This window comes from Mycteria americana, chromosome 4, assembly GCF_035582795.1.
Source record: "Mycteria americana isolate JAX WOST 10 ecotype Jacksonville Zoo and Gardens chromosome 4, USCA_MyAme_1.0, whole genome shotgun sequence".
Classification (NCBI taxonomy): Eukaryota; Metazoa; Chordata; class Aves; order Ciconiiformes; family Ciconiidae; genus Mycteria; species Mycteria americana.
The window spans coordinates 43,633,131-43,652,278 of record NC_134368.1 but is presented as its reverse complement, the minus strand read 5'-3'; the positions used below and the strand labels follow the sequence as shown (position 1 = coordinate 43,652,278).

At 39.5% G+C, this 19,148-nt stretch overlaps 1 protein-coding gene across 4 annotated transcripts; it reads right to left on the bottom strand.

Moving 5' to 3' along the window:
* Window positions 1–545: 545 nt before the first annotated feature.
* Window positions 546–18,757, bottom strand: AADAT (aminoadipate aminotransferase). Of its 4 annotated transcripts, none has more exons than XM_075500309.1 (14): window positions 18,342–18,756; window positions 16,946–17,014; window positions 15,110–15,278; window positions 13,926–14,058; window positions 13,113–13,187; window positions 11,592–11,801; window positions 11,000–11,065; window positions 9,706–9,788; window positions 8,323–8,419; window positions 7,414–7,475; window positions 5,033–5,097; window positions 3,436–3,542; window positions 2,663–2,764; window positions 546–1,491 (listed from the first exon to the last, which is right to left on the bottom strand). In XM_075500309.1, exons 1-14 carry the CDS (start codon window positions 18,409–18,411, stop codon window positions 1,450–1,452), a joined length of 1,350 nt encoding a protein of 449 aa, XP_075356424.1. In that variant the 5' UTR covers window positions 18,412–18,756; the 3' UTR covers window positions 546–1,449. The 4 variants fall into 4 exon arrangements, with proteins under 4 accessions (XP_075356424.1, XP_075356425.1, XP_075356427.1 ...); XM_075500310.1 differs by lacking the exon at window positions 18,342–18,756 and adding an exon at window positions 17,925–18,309; XM_075500312.1 differs by lacking the exon at window positions 11,592–11,801 and having other exon boundaries at window positions 18,342–18,757.
* Between the last annotated feature and the right edge of the window lie 391 nt (window positions 18,758–19,148).

The window sequence follows — 19,148 nt, the reverse complement described above, 5'->3', positions numbered from 1 at the left end:
TTGGATATGCTGCTCAAGAAGCTGCAAAGTGCAGAGGTGGCTTGGATGTGTCACTAAATTAAAAGGCTTGAGACGGTAAGAGAGGAAAGATGATGCTGGGCTGAAGGCACTGGAATGATCCTGGTGATAGGAGAGATGCTGGGACAGGCACACATCTGTGCTAGTTTGTTATGACACAGGCTATTTATAAGTAGGGGGAAAAGAGGGAATGAAAATTATTGTTACTACTAAAACCATGAGTCTTGTGAAACTTCCAGTTAAGCAAGATTGTGCCTGACCCGTATTTGGTTGGGTTACCTGAGCTGCTGAAGGATGGGCTGGATCCTTGAACACATATTTTTACTTTGAAATTCTGAATACTTGCACATAAGGAAACAAGCATCTGCTATTGGTGGAAAACTACAGTGCTTTCATCCAAACAGTAAATAAAACTTAACTCACTAAGCAAAATGGGAAGCCTTGGAGAATCTGTACGGTTAAAACTTTCTGAAAGCTTTGTACATGTTGCCAAGTATCAAATGTTTGGGATGATAATGACCAAGGGATTAGAGATCAAAACATTTATTTATTTTTCCATTTTGCTTGCTTTGTACATCTGACAGTGTCAGGGTATTGTCCATTCCACTACAGCCCATGTTCAGTTACTTACGCTATCTGTTCAAAAACGCGTCTGATTAACGAAGAGCAGAGAACAGTTCTATTAGCACATCCACAAGCCTTTGCATACCAGAGATTTTCTAACACAGGTACAGAGTAATTATTCACAGATTGAAGTGGAAGCCAGCAATCAGAAAACCTTTTACAAATGAGAGAATGAGCTGCAAAACCCACGCAAATTGCGAGGGACCTTAGGCCAAATAGTTTTATTTGTAATCATAGCCTAGTTTTGCTGGATCATTTTCAATTTTTTAACATCCTTACCTCAGTTTTATCTGGCAAAACTTTAGTAAAATTAAATACTTATCTTCAAATCTTCAAAACCAGAAGCCATACAGCAGGACAAGACAGAAAGTGACACACAAAACCAATTCCAACATAAGGTGTTGGAGGAATGGATCAGTTGGGATTAAGTAATAATGGCTAAGACCACCTCAGGTGCAACTTCCTAAGGAACTGATTTTCCCATTTCCCAACCCAAATGGAAAACAAAAGACAGAACAAAACAATTCAAATCTAACAAAACCATGGATTTGACATGAAACAGAACATTTTGTTTTTGAGTACTTTAAAATGTTTCTGAATTGGAATAAATTTAGTAATGCAATGTCCTGTCAAAAAAATTAAGCAAATTATTTTTCAATCTTTCCTTTTTTGCTTTTTTAGCTGAAACGATCTAAGGAAACATCCACTGTATTGTGCTTGCTTTTAAAGTGTTCTGATGAAATCCAAATGTTAATAAATATTTTCTGGAGACAATTTTGATTGCTGCAAGAGCTCTATTTAGCTTTTTCACAAAGCTTCTTTTATAAGGTCAGCCAGTCTCTTGAAGGCCTGCAACGACACAAATATGGTTCATGTTTGTATTCCAGCACTAGCATTACTTAAACAGGCAACACACCAAGCCTGTAAAGCTATTAAATCTACCCTAACCATACACAAACTCAGTATTTTATACTGCAAAATTGTGCTGATATTCTGTTTTCCTTTTATTAACAACATGAATGGGCTTTGACTGGACAAAGCTTCCACTTCTCTGATAGAAAATAAAAGGCAGAGTTTTCTGAAACAGAAAAATACATATACTGATGTTCAAAGGTTATTTGGAGTTCAGGTGCAACTCAACAGTTGTACTTTTAATACAAATACTGATCCCTAGATCCCTTAATATAAGGGCCTAGAGGCTCCAAAGGTGAAGGAAAAGGAAGAACAGTTGAGCGGGGAAGCATATAAAAGGTACAATTTGACTGTCAATAGTATGGTTATGAATTACTTTTACAAACAAGAAGGAAGAAATAGAAGAAATACAGAAGAAGAAATAGAAACGCAATAGAAGCGCTTATCTGTTACAAACCTTCACAACTGAAAGAAAGTACAACTACAAATACTGAACTGTTTTAAGCACCTGAATCAAATGAATATTAAATCTGCACAAATAAATGTGTCCTATCTTTCTTCCCACTGATTTTACAGATACAGCCAAATAATATCCAAAATGTTCCTAAAATACATAGAAAATTAGTTCCTGAGAAATGAAATACAACATATATGTCAATTGTATAAAAGCAAAACAATATTCTTTCTTACAAAGGATTGACCACACACACATACAAAAGAAAGCAGGTAATTCAATCTCAGGAATGGAAAGTCCGGAAAATAAAAGACACGTGAAGTCTGCTAATGCCAAAGCAAATAGCAAAACTTACTCTGACTTCAGTAAAGCCTTTATGAATAATGTCTGGGAGGATTAAGTGTGAGACTCTACATGTATGAGAAAAATTTTAAGTGGTCCTAAAAATTTGGTACCTTTGAGGTCATTTGGATATGAGTGTCTTGCCTAAGAAACAACTAATACTGCTTCAAAAGTACTGCTTAATCACCTAAGTACTAAAAAAACTACACTAACATTCAAGAAAACACGTAAGGAGAAGTAAGTAAAAATAAAGGAGCATTATTATATGAGAAACTGTCTTGATAAGAATGTAAAAAGAAATATATCACTTACCAGGTCCATCTGGGCTGGAGAAGACAGGGAGAAGGAGGCTCTGACATAAGAACTAGGCTCTGAACTATCGATATTGAATGCTCCTCCAGGAACCAGTAACACCTAAGAAAAATTGATCAGCCACCCAGTTATCACCACTTCTACAGTTTTAAAACACTATGTTAAATTAAATTCGAGAAGGCTCACTGCTGAAACACTGGTATCAGAACATAGCTTAATATATTTCTTCTCTTCAATGAGAAGCTAAAAATATGCTACCTGGAATCAGACTTTTCATAACAAAATCAAAGGGCTCTTAGGTTTTGGTTACCTAGGCTGGTGGGTTATCAGGTCGGGCTTATCATCACAATGTTTAGAAGTTCCAGTGAGGTGGGATGTAGTTTACTCACTACACAGTGCTGGCTTTTATAAATTGTAGAAATAAAATCACACTTAATTTCTCTTATTAAAAAGATATAGTGGACAGCCATCATTCATATAGGTACCTATATTAATATTATATATATATGTTGTATCCATGGCACTGTACTATATATGATGATGGTTTAAATTTAAGTAAGCTGATTAATTATCAACATCTGAATACAGACATGAAAATATTTTATTAATGCGTCACTATGCAACAATGCCTGACTTGGAGACTCAATGATGTTGCACAGCAAGTTCCCCTGCTTTTTTATGTGTGCACATATGTGTGGATAGATATGGTAAATTTATTTTATCCTTCCCTGATTTCCTTTTAACATCAGAAACCATTAAACCATAGGTCATACTTCTTTCTGCAAAGCTTTTTCCATGATCAGCTGCTGTGTATCAGCAACACCCTTAATTTTGATCCATAAGAACATGCCAGCAGCCGGAGGGTACCATTCTGCCAAGTCTGGAGAGAGAGAGAGAAAAGAAGGGAATCAAGAAAGAAACTTCTGCCCCACCTTTAACTGATACCTCATAGATTCAGTGATGTTCTAGATTCGTTGTTCCAGGGAACTCAAAGGGAATGTGGGCCACAGAGCCAGGATGCCACTTGCAAAATTTAAAGTACTCGTAATCAAATCTGTGTGGGCTTATTGCACTTGTGCTGGTATCCTCAATACTTTTTGTGAAAGTGATTGGTCTAATTACAGAAATCCCAAACATTAACAAACTACATTTGTTGATTACTTTCAGATCAAGTAAACAATCTAAAATAATTTTTCTGATGCAGTTTCTCCTAATATCACATTGACTATCAATGCAATTTAAAGTGTCACAAAGTGCAAAAATGTTTTCCTTTAAGTTACAATGATTATAGATTTTTCCCCAAAGAAAAGGAGAGCCTAGGAGTTATGAGGAGGATGGGAAGGCTTAGAGAGGATTTATGTCTTAAATTATGTATGCAGACTTACTGTATAGCTTTTGTTTACCTAGAATTCTTTATCTAGTTTTGGACATATTTTTGAAGAAACTATTTATTTAACTTGACATCTTCTCCAGCTCTTCCTTGATGTATTTAACCATTGCATATCTACAAAATAAAGGTCTGTTTTCCATAATATTATGGTTCCTATTACTAGAAAACGTAAAGACCCTATAGTCTTTTACATATGAGTATATTCTCACAATACACTTTAAGGTAGTCCAGTGCTATTACACTGTTTTGATACTCGGGGAATTGAGACAAAGAGGGCCTACCTAGGTCAACAACCCATGGTTGTTCAGAGCCATGTAGAAAAAGAAGAAATACTTCATACCTAAAAACCTGGAATTAGCAAGAGTAAGTATATTAACGATTGTGTGATGCCCAAGTACCCATGTCCCATGGAAGTATCATCTAAGGTAGGTGGGCGGTTCTTAAGCAGTTATTGCTGATTCCACTTAGACTGACTAAAAGGAGTGAGTCACTAACTGGAATTGCATTATTGTTGATCAAATCCTTTCTATGCTCTGTGATTAACCACAAAAGGGGACATTTGAAATTGATTTCTGACAAAAAAAATTATTATCACTACTGCTATATTGATTGTTTATATCTTTTTCTAAATTAAGGCCACTATATCTGGTTATTTCAGACAGAGATTTTAAAGACAGAGACTTTAAACATAGAAAGCATAAGAACATAGTGGAGTGAAATATATAGTCTTTGTAAAATGGCTTTATACAGTAATGTGGTGAGCTTTTTTCTCATCACCATCTCCTTGTCCCACCAGAAAAGCATGAAAACAGCAGTACTAGATAATTTGTCCTAAGCTTAATATTTAATGCCATTGATTTGCTTATAGTGCTTATCTGTCACTTCAGTCAAGGGATGAACGTTAGTGATTTTTCTTAAACACAAAGACGATAAATAGCTAGGAAAAAATCTAAGTAATTAGCTGTGTTGCACTCACTGACCTTTTAACCACTTGTCAGCAGCAATGAGCATTGCATCCCGCTGGGTCCTGTAGAACTCCACCACTCTGAAAGTAAATTATCAATTCAAAGTCACGATCCCATAGCGCTTCAGAGTCCATTTGTTTCCAAAGGCAGAAACAAAGCTTTTCTGCTTGAACAACCTAAGTGCACATTTAATGGAAATATGAGCATATCCTAGATGGGCACAATACAGTATACTGTGTGTATAAAACTTTGTACGTGTATCAGAGAAGTCTTGAATGCTCAGCGTGTCTCCAACAAAGCACCGATCAACCAGACAGAGGAAATGCCTGTGTGGCTGCTTCCTAAGCTTTACATATGTCATGGAAACTCTTTATATATTATATCCATTCTGTCTATTATATCAGTAGATACAAGCCCTGTTAGCAATATTTACCACACCAAACAGGCATACTGAAGAAAATGAAGGACTTACACATATGCAAAAGCACAGACTCGATATTTGTGCATTTGGATTGAATTTGTGTAATAGGTACATGTGAAAATGATATTTCACAAGGTAAAAAGCACATCATATGATAAACCTGTCATGACTATTTGACAGCTTCCCCTTTTCTAAACTTTTGAACCTATCTATCTCCTTCACACTTTAAGTAAAACTTGGAAATAATTCAATCTCTTACTGGGGAAAATGACCCTAACCCAAGTTTCAACATGTGCAGTGGCTTTTGTTGATATAAAATGAGAGCGCTGTGATTCTGCAACAGGAGACACAAGAGAAATGCCTGATACAGAGTTCATAAATCAGATGCAAATGTGTTCCCTTCTCCGAAGAGAAACCATACTTAGTAATTTGCATAATTTTACATTTAGATTTTTCTTTATACTCTCTGAACCAATAGCTTTTCCAATTTCTGGATGTATTTTATTACACCTGATACTGAAGGCTTATATAGTTTTGGGACTCAACCTACACTGATTGCTACATTCTGCATGAAATGGTAAATCTCACTTATGCAGTTTTTATCACATTACAAATTCTGTTGCAAGTTTTTTGCCTTTCTGTTATCATTTTACTTTCATGTTGGAATGAAATTGTAACTGCTAGTGAGACAAGACTTACACAAAAACGTAGCTGCTCCAAACAACAGGCTAGCTCCTACGCAAAAGCATGATCTAACAAGGCAACCTTGTCCAAATGAAATCACCTGGAAAAGATTGCAGTCAGCTGTTGGGCCTCATCAATAAGTCACCTGACAACAGAGCTGGAAGGTTATAAAGGGTTGCAGCTACCCTACTGCAGCACTATTCTCATTAATCAAGGAAGAACAGCCTTCTGGCTTTAGCAAGGATGCTTTTTGGCCTACAAGAAGGTGGTAAGTAAAAAGATGCATTTAGGATATATTTTTCTAACTGCTGAAAGCTGAGCTAAAGTACGGTCCAAGCTTCCCTGCAAAACTTATCTTTATGCTCCTACTTCTTAAAACAAGGCAAAGCCAGGACTGGTATGTCTGGTGTGGTTTGTTTTTTTGTTTTTTTTTTTTCTTTTCTAAATATTAGTGTTTACAGTATGGACAACAGGCAGGTGCTCAGGGGACAGAAGCGGCTGTTACAGTCAGATACAAGAACCTTTTCCATGCTTTGCTTACATTCCTGTTACAGGCCTTTGCAGAATGTAGCATGCTACCCACTGAAGTAGGAAGCTTGGGGTTCTAATGGCATCCAAGTATGGCACCTGAAATGAAGCATGGATACCCAAGAGAAACTATGCTCCTCCAAATGAAAACCAAATGTGTATCAGTATCATAAGAAATGTCTTGCTGAGTTAGACCTTAGCCTACTGCTCTGTCTCCAAGAGTAGTGACAGAGGCAATGTTTAGCAAGTGTAGGTGAACCTCACTGCTCTCTGTAATTCTTTCCATCAGCATCCGCAATCATTAGATTAAGGATGTTAGAGAGTGAATCCCTGCTGAGTTTTAGTGAGGCAAGAACTCCCTTTATAGAAGCTGTCTTTCTCAGTAGATTATGTGCTCAGTGATCTTAGCCTTTGCTATAGACCCTAGCACTTTAGCAGGGATGAAAACTTTATTAACTGACTTGGAGCTCCCAGGATCCTGTTGAGGTCCCTTCAGATAGAAGCTGCATAATGACTGTGCCCCTGGACTGGCAGATTGTCGGTCTGTAGTGGTAATTTACGTGCCCTGACCTGCATGTCTGCAGCTTCACACAGAGCTCCTTCAGGACTCTTGTGTGAATACTGTCAGTCTTGGTGACCTGGCTTATCCATTTAGCCTAATACTGATGCACCTCCTCTGACGTGTTTACCGCAAATAATGTTTTGTGTAGGTAACAAGGAGCAGAATGACAGATGATGGGATTCACATATGACATGATCCTACCTGTCTATATGCTCCAAGAAACCCTTTTCTCCCCATTGCTGAAGCAGCTGTGATATCATAATCTAAAGAAATAAAACACATCATCAATACCGTATTTTAAACAGGACTGTTCTGCAATCATCAAAAGATATATAGCCTGATGCATTATTCAGAATTCCACACAGGCAAGAAATTGCGTGCGGGGTCTCTTGGAGCCCTTTATAAACAGAGGTGGCAACAGCAACAGGACATTGTAGTCCACGTTACTGCTGTGTCCAAGGATCATGACAGTGTTTGGAAGTTGGGGCGGTGGGAGGAAAAAATGGATGGAGAGCTAAATATGGTAATCAGGGAGAAGGAAGGCAATGTTATATTGCTTTACCTTCCTGCCCTTATCAGCCTCTCTGCTTTAATACTGCCTCTGTGATGAACTAATGGAGCTGGAAGATGGAAGCCATATTTAGATGTGCTCAATGTCTCCTTTCCTTATTATTAACGCTAAAGGGACTGTAGTTGGCAGCCTACTTTGTAATGTCTCTGTGGGCTGCCTATATTGTTGTAATTACAAAGTAGAATGAAAAATAGAAAAAAAACCCTAAGTGCTTCCACTGTATGCTTTACATTGAGGTTTTTCAAGAGAACCTACTAGCAAGAGATACAAAGTATTTTAAATACTGATTCTTGCAATTTGAGGGCTAAGGGCATACTAGCTGTGCTTTCTGTGCACTGAGACACCCTCTAGCTCTGGTTGTAATTTCTATGGTGTTCTCTCTTATTTTGGTAGAATTGACAATGTATGTGCTTATTATAAACAAAACTGCAAAAATGCAGAGCAACTGCAAAAGTGCAAAGCTGTTTGGTTTTGGTTTCTTATGACTTGGAATATGTTCTCTTCTCTAAATACAAATCAGTTGGCAGTTTGGTACTTGCCTGTGTGAAAGTGCTGGTGTGCATTGTTGAAACCTGAATGTGTAGAATAACTCTGTCGATAAGAGGCTTGGGACCTGTCAGAAAACCTATTCTTAACCTAGAGGAAAAAAAAAAGAAAAAAGTTACTACAGAAATGCAGTGTGCTAATAACTTTGTGTGAGTTATGGTTTAACTTATAACTAGGAAAACCTGTAACCATTTCATTGATATTGTACGGATCTTTTATGCATTTAAGTTTACCTATATCTTAATACTGCCTTAAGCCCCAGGTTTATGCAACTTATAGGCCGAGTATCAAAGTCATGAAATAAAAACATATATGGGTTTTTAATGTTTATAGTTGCTTCTTAGTTCTGAGACTTCAGGACATATCCCACATTTGTAAGCTCTCCTCTGCAGCCATAAAGGTTATGTTAATCAAAGGGAAGGAAAGATAGGTTTTCACATAATGAAAAATCATGAATGCTCAGGCTTTATGAAAAACAGATGGGAAGTAGCAAACAGCTTTACTCTTTCATTCCCTTTCAGTACTGCAGAATAAATGGAATTTAAACTGATAAACCAGATTTTTCTTCATGCTTCAATACTTATGACCCATTTCTACAGATTGGCTGAAGCTTTTATTTGAAGAAAAATAGAACCAGTAAGCTCGTATGCATCTTTGATAAAGATAAAATTGCATCATGCCTTTTTGCAGTGTCACTTCTGAAAGTGCAATCACACTTAGCATCATGTTGTATCCTTACTTTCTCAGGGATGGGGTTATAATCCACTAGCTGCCAGTGCAGAATTCACATTACTTTCTTATATCTATTAGAATAATAAACAAAAGCAAGTTAAAAATCAAATATGTTGACTTGTGTGAAATGGAAAACAGCCAGCTTAGTTTTTCAGGCAGATGGAAAAAACCTGAAAGAACTGTAAGGCTAGAAGATGAGAGATCAGTATAACCCTAAGAATAGTTTGTGGAGAATGATGCCATCGTTTCTCTTCTGTATTTCAAGTTCAGGGATTCTGTAGGAATGGTAAGAGGTAGAAGGAGAAATGGAAAAAGAAGAGAAAAGCCCCTAGGAGTTCCAGGAACAGAGCTGGAATCCAGCATCTGTCTTTCTGCCTATATGGTGTCTGCAAGAATGGGCTGCCTGGGGAGGGTGGCTTAACTATCAGTATCAGAAGAGAAAGAGAATCTGGAGTTAAATGACTGCCAAGAGATGACATGAAAAGTGAGCAGACTGAGAAAAGCTGTGGATCCAAAAGTACATTCCAGAAATGGATAGGTATTAGATGAAAAAACACTATGACATGTCTGATCAATTTGTATGAAATAGTAGTCTTGTGTCTTAACTGAACAGGCAATGCTGAGCAGTCTGAAGCTGGCCTTACCCAGATGAGAGAATTTTAGAGAAAGAGTCAGTCCTGATAACTCGGCCATCCACATCCATTGAGAGGAAAGTTGGAGCCCATGGCTTGGAAGAAAAATAAAAAATAAAATTCAAGGTGCTAGTAAAGATTATGATGGAATTATTTTCTTTACTATGAAGACAGAATTAATTTCTTAAAGAAACATTTTGATAGTAAATATTTTACAGATGCACAGTCCAAGGAAAAAAAAATGCAGTAACTTGCTGACAAGTGGTTGTTTAGGCTAGCTGTCTGAGATGTGATTACAATATTCTATGAAAGTGATCAAGAAATCAGCCTTGTTATTTTTTGATGCTTAGCCCACTGTTCAGCATACAAGCGTTCAGTTCAAGTTTTGGTATGATGCCATAAGTAGGAGAGAGAAATAATGATTCCTCTGCCAAGACTTTTTTAATGGAGTAAACAGAAAGATACTGTAATTTCTAAGATGGGGCCCTGTAGCTTTATCTTAAAAAAGGAAATCAAGGTATGACCAAATTTTGATCTGAGTTCAGCACACTTTTTCCTTATGAATTCTACTTTTACACCTTCTCCCCTTACACTCTCTAACAAAGCTACACAATGCTATTCAATGAGTAAGCAAAGCAGTTTTATTGCCTCCTCCCATTAAAACTATTTCAAAATAGAAAATACTGAACTTTAGCTTCTACCAATGTTTTACTGCTTTACAAGACTAGCTTTTATTCCCGAAGTTAGGTACTTTTGCAGACCGTGCAACTGTAGATCCATGTGTGAAGACAGGTCAACATTTGATTGTTACCCATTTGGGGAAAATTTACATGAAGAAGGGAAGCTGCCTATCCAGTACTACTTTCTGTGGTATCTGGGAGAACTCCCTTGGGTTCTCCAAAAGGCGAAGGGGTAAAAATGGGATATAGTAGATTGGGAGTAGGCAGTCTTCCACTGAATGAAGGAAGAGACTGGGCTGAAAGGAACATTAAGAGGCTGCTATTTTCAAGTGCTGCTTCAGTGGCATATTGTTTTGCTCTGGAGGCAAAGTCTTTGTCATTTTCTGATTAATGAAAGAAATTCTGTCTTGTATAAGGTTTGAGGAATTTGAACCACTGATTAACAGGACTGATGCAATAAAATGCCACAAAGGGGACAACAACTGAAAGTAGCATAGACTGTTAGGCCTACAGCTAACTTGGTAGGACATGAAGGAGGAGCATGCAGGCAGATCCATGGCTCAAACCTTAGTTCTGTCCTGGACCAGAAAAGAAGGTGTTACTAAGGAGTATGGAAGACAAATTACCTTTTCAAACTGAAGAAAGTAGTAAGGATCATCTTCTATTATGAGGAAATCATATTTTCTTGCAAGCTAAAGAAATCAATAAAAAGTAAAGATTTGTTAAAATGTAAAGACACTGTAAATTCAGTTCTTCCTACACCCTGGGCCTATTACCAGGACCATATTATGATCCTATGGGTTGCTCATTCACTATATACAAGGTTCTATCAAGAGAAGCTTTCAAATGTCCAATTTAGGCATTAAGCAATTATAAGAGTAAACATGGTACCTGCAGTACAGGGACATGTGTATAACTGAAGGTCTGTTCCATGTAGTGTTCAAACTATGCGGAAAACTTGCAATATGTCTGGTTGGAAGATACCATGGCAAAGATACCAGCCAGCAATGGGCTACTATTGCAAAAACAATTTATCTAATGCATAGTCCACCTCTAAAGAGTTGCCATGAAAGAGGTTCTGCTAGAAACAAGTTCTGGGAGGAATGTCTACTAGACCAATAATGGGCACAAACACTACCCATGGGGTATCCTCAACTGAAATGAGACTGATATTTATCCATTTCCACCTACACGGTTCACAAGACCTCAGCTACATACCTGGTAAATCTCCTTCTTGCGCTCTGTGGTCAGAGAGTTTCCAGTTGGGTTGCAGCCATTTGGAATAGTATACAAGAATTTGGGGAGGTGGTGGCTACGATTTTTTACATCTTCCGAGCTCCAAGTAGATAGAATTTCTTTTAGAGCTTTTGGAATAATGCCATGTTGGTCACTAGGAACATTAATTATGTTACAACCCAAAGGTCTCAGCTGTTGATAGGAGGAACATAATAATGTCATAATCCCATAATTCAAAGGTCTTCCTTTTGTCATTGGCATTGTAAATTTTCAGTCATACAAAGTCTTTCTGATTTTATAGCTATCTCAAACTCCATTTGCCTTGTGATTCAAAAGAAAGTTTGCCTGAATTTGCTGTGAAGCTTGTCAAACTTACCACATTACTCTATTTGCCCTGTTATGCCAACTGAGAAGAAATGGGTAGCTCTTATGTCCAATTGCTGCTCTTCTCTAGGAAATCACGCATGGTTTTGTGAGCAGAAAGGGATTTTGTGGATTTGAACTGTGTTCTCTCAGGACTCCTTGTGCTCTCGCCACAGATAGTAAGTTCATAGCACCTTCAGCTCCTACTGACAATTTACACTCTACTTCAGTGGAAGTGCCAGAACTATAAGCTACTCTTCACTGACAAAGGGCAAAGAATTTGTTCTCAATAGATATATTCACCAATACAAGGGAGAATGAAATGATGCTACTGCAATGACATGTTGACAGCAGTATGAAAAAATATAGGTACAATACGAACAAAAAAGCATGTCATCTCCCCTCTGTGGAATTTCAATTTGTACCATGTAGCGCTCTGCATTTTTAAGTAAAAGTGCAACTTGCTATATTGTCAAAATATATTCCTAACAAAGTGTATTTGATTAGACAAGATATATTCAAACTTAGCACAGCAAAAAATAACAAAATTCCTTTTGATACAAGGGGAGACTAAGCTGAAATTGTGGTATATTATCTATTCTAACCCTTCTTACAGTTCTTATGCATTTTTGAGCTACCATTTAATTACATACTAATTAAATTACTTTTCAGATGTAAACTTCGCTATTTTTGTATAGTTCTTACTAATTCACATCTTTATACTTGTATATGGATGTTTCAGGCCTGTTCCAATTTTATATTATTTATAGCTATGGTATAATCAGACCACTTCAGGTGAATGTGCTGACATGTTAAAATATCCCCTTGTTATAAATTTGATTCCACCTGACTAGGTTGTGATGGCTTTTTTCCAATCCCAAATGTGACCTTAGCCCTTGAATGAACCAGGATTTGGAAGAGAAACTTCTATCCTGGGAATAGCTTTTATAGAACTTCTAGTAGAAAAGCTTCTATGAATTAATATTTATGAACTTAACTGGACTAACACTAAAAACTTGATTCTTAGATATGTTTTTACAGTAAATACAGACAGTGTACACAAGCCTGCAGATCAGGTACTAAATTGCTGTTTACTTCAAATGTAACATTCACAATGTTTTGTAGCTAAAAAATACTTACAGCTGCTAGTGTCCCAGAGTATGTAGGTGCATCCAAAAGGATGTTGTCCCCAGGATTAATGAGCATTTCAAACACCTGTGAAGAGTATTTTAGAAAGATTGTGCTATTCTTGTACACATGCTTCATACTTCTGACTTAGTGGGATTAAAAATCTTGATTAGATATTAGTAGTTCCCTAACCATTTAATTATGCTGTCTGTGAGAAAAGCAATGAACAGATGACAGATGAACAGATTTGTGTTAGGTTTACGGTTGGACTTGATGATCTTAAAGGTCTTTTCCAACCTATACAAATCTGTGATTTTATGAAAAATCTGCTTTAGAGCCAAACAAAGCTAGGTAATCAGTTAGAGAATACCAATTTGCAATGGAAAGACAGTGCTCTATTATACAATAGAAACAGTGCTTCAGTTACAGAAAGGACCAACTAAGCAGCAGTGAGAGTGGACTGTGGAAAGTGTAATTATTTAAGGAAGTCTAACATAATTAGAATTGACTTATGGTAAAACAAATAATGCACCTATGTACTTATTACTGCACTACTTGAGTAACATGAAATATTACCTTATAGCATATTTTCTGACAGGTTTTTTGGTTTACCCAAACATTTGTGCAGTCCTGACAGATTAGACTGCCACACCAGTTTTATTTCAGTTCTGTTATCTTGTATTGACAATACTGTGAGACATATTTAACAAACTACCCTGCATACAGTTATACAGTGTCACTTAATGCTGACTATAACTGAACTGATGGAAGAATAAACACCTCCCTGAAAGCAATGCTTTTAACATATGAAGCTTTTGGTCTTACTTTACACAAGCCTTCCTGGCTGCCAGTTGTGACACACACTTCCATTTGTCCTTGCTCAGGACTGTAGTTGGCTGTGGGGGGATTATGCAGATTCCGCTGGAAATCCTTTAGCCAAGACAACAGCTCTGGAATCCTAAAACATGAATAAAATAAGGTGTATCTAACATCTTACATAGGCTGAAGCTAGGCTGTTCCTCTAAATCACTGCCAAATCTAGCACACAGTCCTGAGTCTGATTTCAGCTGTCACACAGATACATAGATGCTGATTTTATGACTGCTTTATCAAATGATGAAAATGAGGTAAATATTTCTCATGGAAAAGCAGGGAAGATAGGCATCTGTGGTCTGTACACTAAATTATCGTACTGAAATCTGGGTGGAAATGATTTGCCAAGGATGGAATAGGGGTCGAGGCTGAACAATATCCACTCCTAGGAGTGATCTTTCCATACCCAAATGTGGCAATGTGACAAAGCTTGCAATACTGCTAGTAACAGGCTGCAGCTAATGAGGATTTCTGAAACAGATTTTTTCAAAAAAAAAGTCTTAAGACCTTGTGGGATGTTCACAAATGGCTGGGTTCATTTAAATATTAAGAAAAGTCTTAACTTCACTGATTAATGCCCTGTGTGCCTCTGTAGGTACCTAAACATTTTTGCCAACCTGTCACAAGCCTGACTCAGTGCTGGCTGCTGGGGAGTTCACATGAGTGCTGAAGTAACTTAATGATATGCAATTTTTGTACTAAAAATGACAATACTATAAATACTTCCATTCATCTACCACAAGTAGTACATACTGACTTTAATATATGGTACAAAATGAGAGCAAAACAAATACTCCAGAATGTGGAAACTATGTATTGCAATGCAGTATCTTTTAATGAATATCTTACTGCAAAACACAAATGATTTGTCCTAGTGATTTGGGAGTCTGGATTCTCAAATGCTAACAGCCAGGAAATCCTCTGGCTTGAGAATTACTAGTAGTAGGGTTTTTTTAAATTACTTATCTGCTCAAAACTTTCCACTTAAACTGAAATGTAAATAGTGAGGCAAATTGAAAGAAGTTAAACCTGGTTTTGTAAAACAGGTTTTAAAAACACAGGTGAATAAATGCAATAATAAGAGTCTATGACCCTTTGATTCTGTATCTTGAAGTGCAAGCAGCTGTGACAGATACCCAGCTGAGGCTGAGTACTGGAGAGCTCTCTTCATCAGATCTTCCCCAATCTCAACAGCAGTTCCATGTCCAATGGCAACGGTAGCCCTCTTAAATGGAAAAACGTTAGGGTTTGGTGCTCCGCCAGCTAGAGAGATGAGAGACGGAGGAGACTTCTGCATCAATTCAGCTAGAGTAAAAGGAAAAGACCTTGGTTACAATTTGATTATTGCAACACTGATCATATCCTTTAGTCAGTATATAATAATGGTCCAGAGAAGTTTGTTTAATTTTTCACTTATTTTTCTAACTGTCATGAATTCAAAAGGATGATAATTCTTTTTAAACCCACCTTTCTACTTGGATTAAATAGGTGTTGGGGGGGTGGGGAGGGAGACATGGGTGGGACAGACCAAAACAAATTATCTTTATTTTTAAATAAGATAAAAAAGCTATTTGTAACTTATCTGGACTGCTCTACTATTATAAAAACTCGTTCTGTGACTGATGTCTTTTAACCTTCAAGAATTTAAAATCTTAATGATCTTCTGTTTAGACTGACTTGGAATGATTGGCTTTGGTTTTTTGTTCAGTCTCGCTTTAGCTGATGTGGCAGTACTGCAGCTAAACTGATAGATCTATGATTATAGCTTTTCCATAAGGGTGGGAATGTTTCTGGCAGCCCAGCTGTAGTGTCAGAGGCACTGTGTAAATAATTCGGTACAAAGAATGTTAACAACTCTTGCTTTAAAGTCACAGTTTCACAATCATTCAGACCCAATCTGTGCAGTGCAGACTGGACCTTAATCCAGCAAGGGCACTTGATTGCATTGAATCTAAGAGCTCACAATATGGCATTCATGCTGGCTTGACAGTTTTATATCAGATATGAGAGGACAGATGACACCAGATCTGGCTTAATGCGTCCTGTTAACAAGTTTATTCTCCAGTACCTACCAGCAAACTTGAGCATGGAGAGTTAATTCTTATCAATTCAGCAATATGGGTCATGTCTGTGACTTTTGGTCTGGTGAAGAGATTTACTTTGTCATCAAAACTGCAGCCTCAATGTGTCTTTCTGCACAAGCTGTGCTACTTAATATTTGTGTTGTGATGCATATCAATGTATCACTCAAGTATAGAGACTGGAGTGAATCAGTTGACTTAGCTGTACCTGTATGAAGTGTTTTAAGCAGAACAGCAAATGCCAGCCCCTATCAAGGGAGGAAAGTGACCCCTGAAGACTTAACTAGTGATGTATGTCTCACGCTCTGATCCTGTCAGGTCCCTGTAGCTTTCAACTGAGTAAACAAGTAGGCAGTTAACCTTTTCTATCTGTCACACAGAAGACTATGTAACATGGTAGCCTAAAGATAGTGTAATAGAGAAAAGGAAAGTGTAGCAACATGGGGTATGGGAGTGGTGAGGAATTCATGGACATTAACAGGACATAGGAAAGCTAAGTGGAAAGAAACATGTTAGGACTGAATTTCAAGTCATTAGCAGTTGCTTGTTCCTGGACAACCAGCGTAAATTCAGCAGCAAACTGTGCCAAAAGCCCTGCTTCAGAGGCAGTAGCAGAGATTTTTCAGACACATGTTGAAGTGACAATACTATTTGTTCTGTCTGGATGGGTTTCTGAAATGGTTCAAGGCTATTCACCTTACTCTTTTTTTTTATACCTGCCTGATATCTCAACTTGACAAAAGTCAAACGAGTTAACTGGCCTTGCCTGTCAGCTTACAGCATGGTTTTCTTTCAAGCCTTTTCAAGTCTTTAGCCATGATACCCCAGCAAAGTCCAGAATGTAGAATGATACCCTTCCAGAGAACCTGTAAAGAACAGGTGTATACTCACTCAGAAGTCTTATTGGAGATGCTTTTCTTGCTGCACTCACAGTGGTGATGAATCGAGAGTAATTCATATCTATGGGGAAAGAGCAATTAGTTGGGCATGAAGCTGGAAAAGTGAATAGGAACACTCATGCTTTTGGTATGTGCATCTCCCACAAGTAATGCTTCAAATCCGTCATCTCCATAGATGTGCTCTATCATAAATTAAATGTAAATTTATTCATGTTAAAATTGGTGCTGGAATTTATTTTCCTTTCTGAATTCAGGGAAAAGGTTTCTACTTCATACTCATGGGTTCTGTCACAGCCTCCCAATGACACTGGCACAGTGAGATTAGGCCAGATGCTGCTGTTCTGATAAAACAAATAGCTATACAGCTTTGATCTGGGGAATTTGTTGGTTTGCAGTGAACAGGAAAAAGCCTTTTTCCCCTCCCTTTACTGCCAGCTGTGGAGTTTTAAAGGCAGATTACAAATGTGAAGATCTGACAGATCTTAAACACCCATCAGCTCTTTCTTAATGAGAATCCAGCTTTATTTAGCTGCATTAAGTATTGCATTTAAAGTGCTTTAACAATTGCAAGCCATCATTATGGGTCACAACAATTGTTAAGTTAGAGGTGTTATTTTTAGGAAGGATAATTAAGAATGTCTTTCAAAATGCCTCTGAGTGTTTTTCCCTGGTGCCCATAGAGATTCAGTGGATAGTGAACTGCAGTCCTGCAGGAAGCCTCAAGGCCTGTTCTCCCAGGAAAGTTGTCGTCTCTGTCATAATAAGGAAAGCACAGGAATCAAATGACGGGCAAAGAGACCCTGTCATTTTGACCACCGCTTTCGAGTGTGCTTCTACTGAATTCACAGAAAATAATCCTCCAGCAGCCACAGCAACACGCGTGTGCTGGCAGTTAAAAATGATCTGTCGACCAAGGCTGCTTAAGAAAACCCCTCATGCTTTCTAAAAATACCGTTCTTAACTCTCCTCACCCTCAAGCGCGTTTCCCCCAGCAGAAGCACGCCAAGGCCCTGCCGTAGCGGTGCTGGCTATGTACAAAGGCTTGCTCCAGCGTTTCAGGCATGGCTTCTGCTCTTCCTCCTACCGCCACCTCCAGCCGGGGGCCGCCGGGCTGGCTCCGGCTGCGTTTTAGGGGATATCTGAGGCAGCGCTTCGGCCCCCTCCCCGAGGCGGTTCCCGAGACACCTCACCGCTGCCCCCCTTCCCGGAGGGGACACGCCGCGGGGACGGTGCCCCCAGGGCCACCCCGAGCGACGCCACCCGACCCGACCGCCTTCCTCCGCTCGCTGCGGGTGCCCGCCCCGCCGTGGACCGCGCCGCCCCCGCCCGCGGCCCCTCACGGCGGAGGGGACGGCGGTGGCCGTTGGCCGGGCCGCGCGCACACCTACCGGCAGGACGGCGCGGAGCCGGCGGCGGCGGCCGGAGAGGGCAGCGGCGGCTGCCCGTGCTGCTGGGCATGTGCGGGCCCGCCCGCTCCGTGCCGGCGCGAACGGGTGCTGGGGCGGCCTCTGGGCGCCGGGCGGGGCGGTGAGCGCCCTCCGGGGCGGCTCCTTCAGGGCCTCGGGGCCGCCGCGGCGGCTGGGGTCCTGGGCCGCGGCTGGAGCCCTAGGCCGCGGGCGGGCCTGGCCGGCGCAGCTGCCTGCGAGCTGCGAGGGGAGCGGGACCGATAGCTGCAGGCAGCGCGGCCGTGAAGGCAGCTCGGCTGCGTTTCGCTGAGCGGGTTGGAATGCCGATCCTGTGTAGATTCGTGCAAAACTCGTAAAACGCACGGCTCCCCCATCGGTTCCTTCTGTGTAATGCCCTACAAACAAAGGCTGAAGCTCGATAGGCGAGGGGAGAGGGAAGGTTGCTGGGCAGCGGGCTGGGCAGTGCCGGGGTGCAGCGTGGGCCTGCTGCAAGTGATGGGGTGAAGCAAAGGTTGGTGGTGGGGAAAACAGAGGAGACTGTGAAACCTGTTATCGTTTTCTTTTCATCTGGAGGGTTAGGACTAGTGGACCTGGCATGTTTGGTCAATACATCAGGTTTTTAATAAAATTACTAGTTTATAAATCGCTAAAAAGAGGCAGCACTGTGGAGAAGGAGAATTGAACCCGGTGGTGTCTTGCAGATCGCACGAGGGCGGCGATAGTGGAGTAACGGGGGGGTATCGTTTCCCTTATGCTCTAAGCTTTATAAAGCAGCAGCGCAGATAGTCT

Excerpts from the sequence above, each read along its gene's own strand:
- AADAT (XM_075500309.1), bottom strand. The coding sequence starts at position 18,411 with ATGCCCAGCAGCACGGGCAGCCGCCGCTGCCCTCTCCGGCCGCCGCCG. Across the intron at positions 15,279-16,945 it reads ATCTCCAATAAGACTTCTGA|CTGAATTGATGCAGAAGTCT; the intron begins GTGAGTATACAC and ends CTTTTACTCTAG. Across the intron at positions 14,059-15,109 it reads CAGTACTCAGCCTCAGCTGG|GATTCCAGAGCTGTTGTCTT; the intron begins GTATCTGTCACA and ends TTCATGTTTTAG.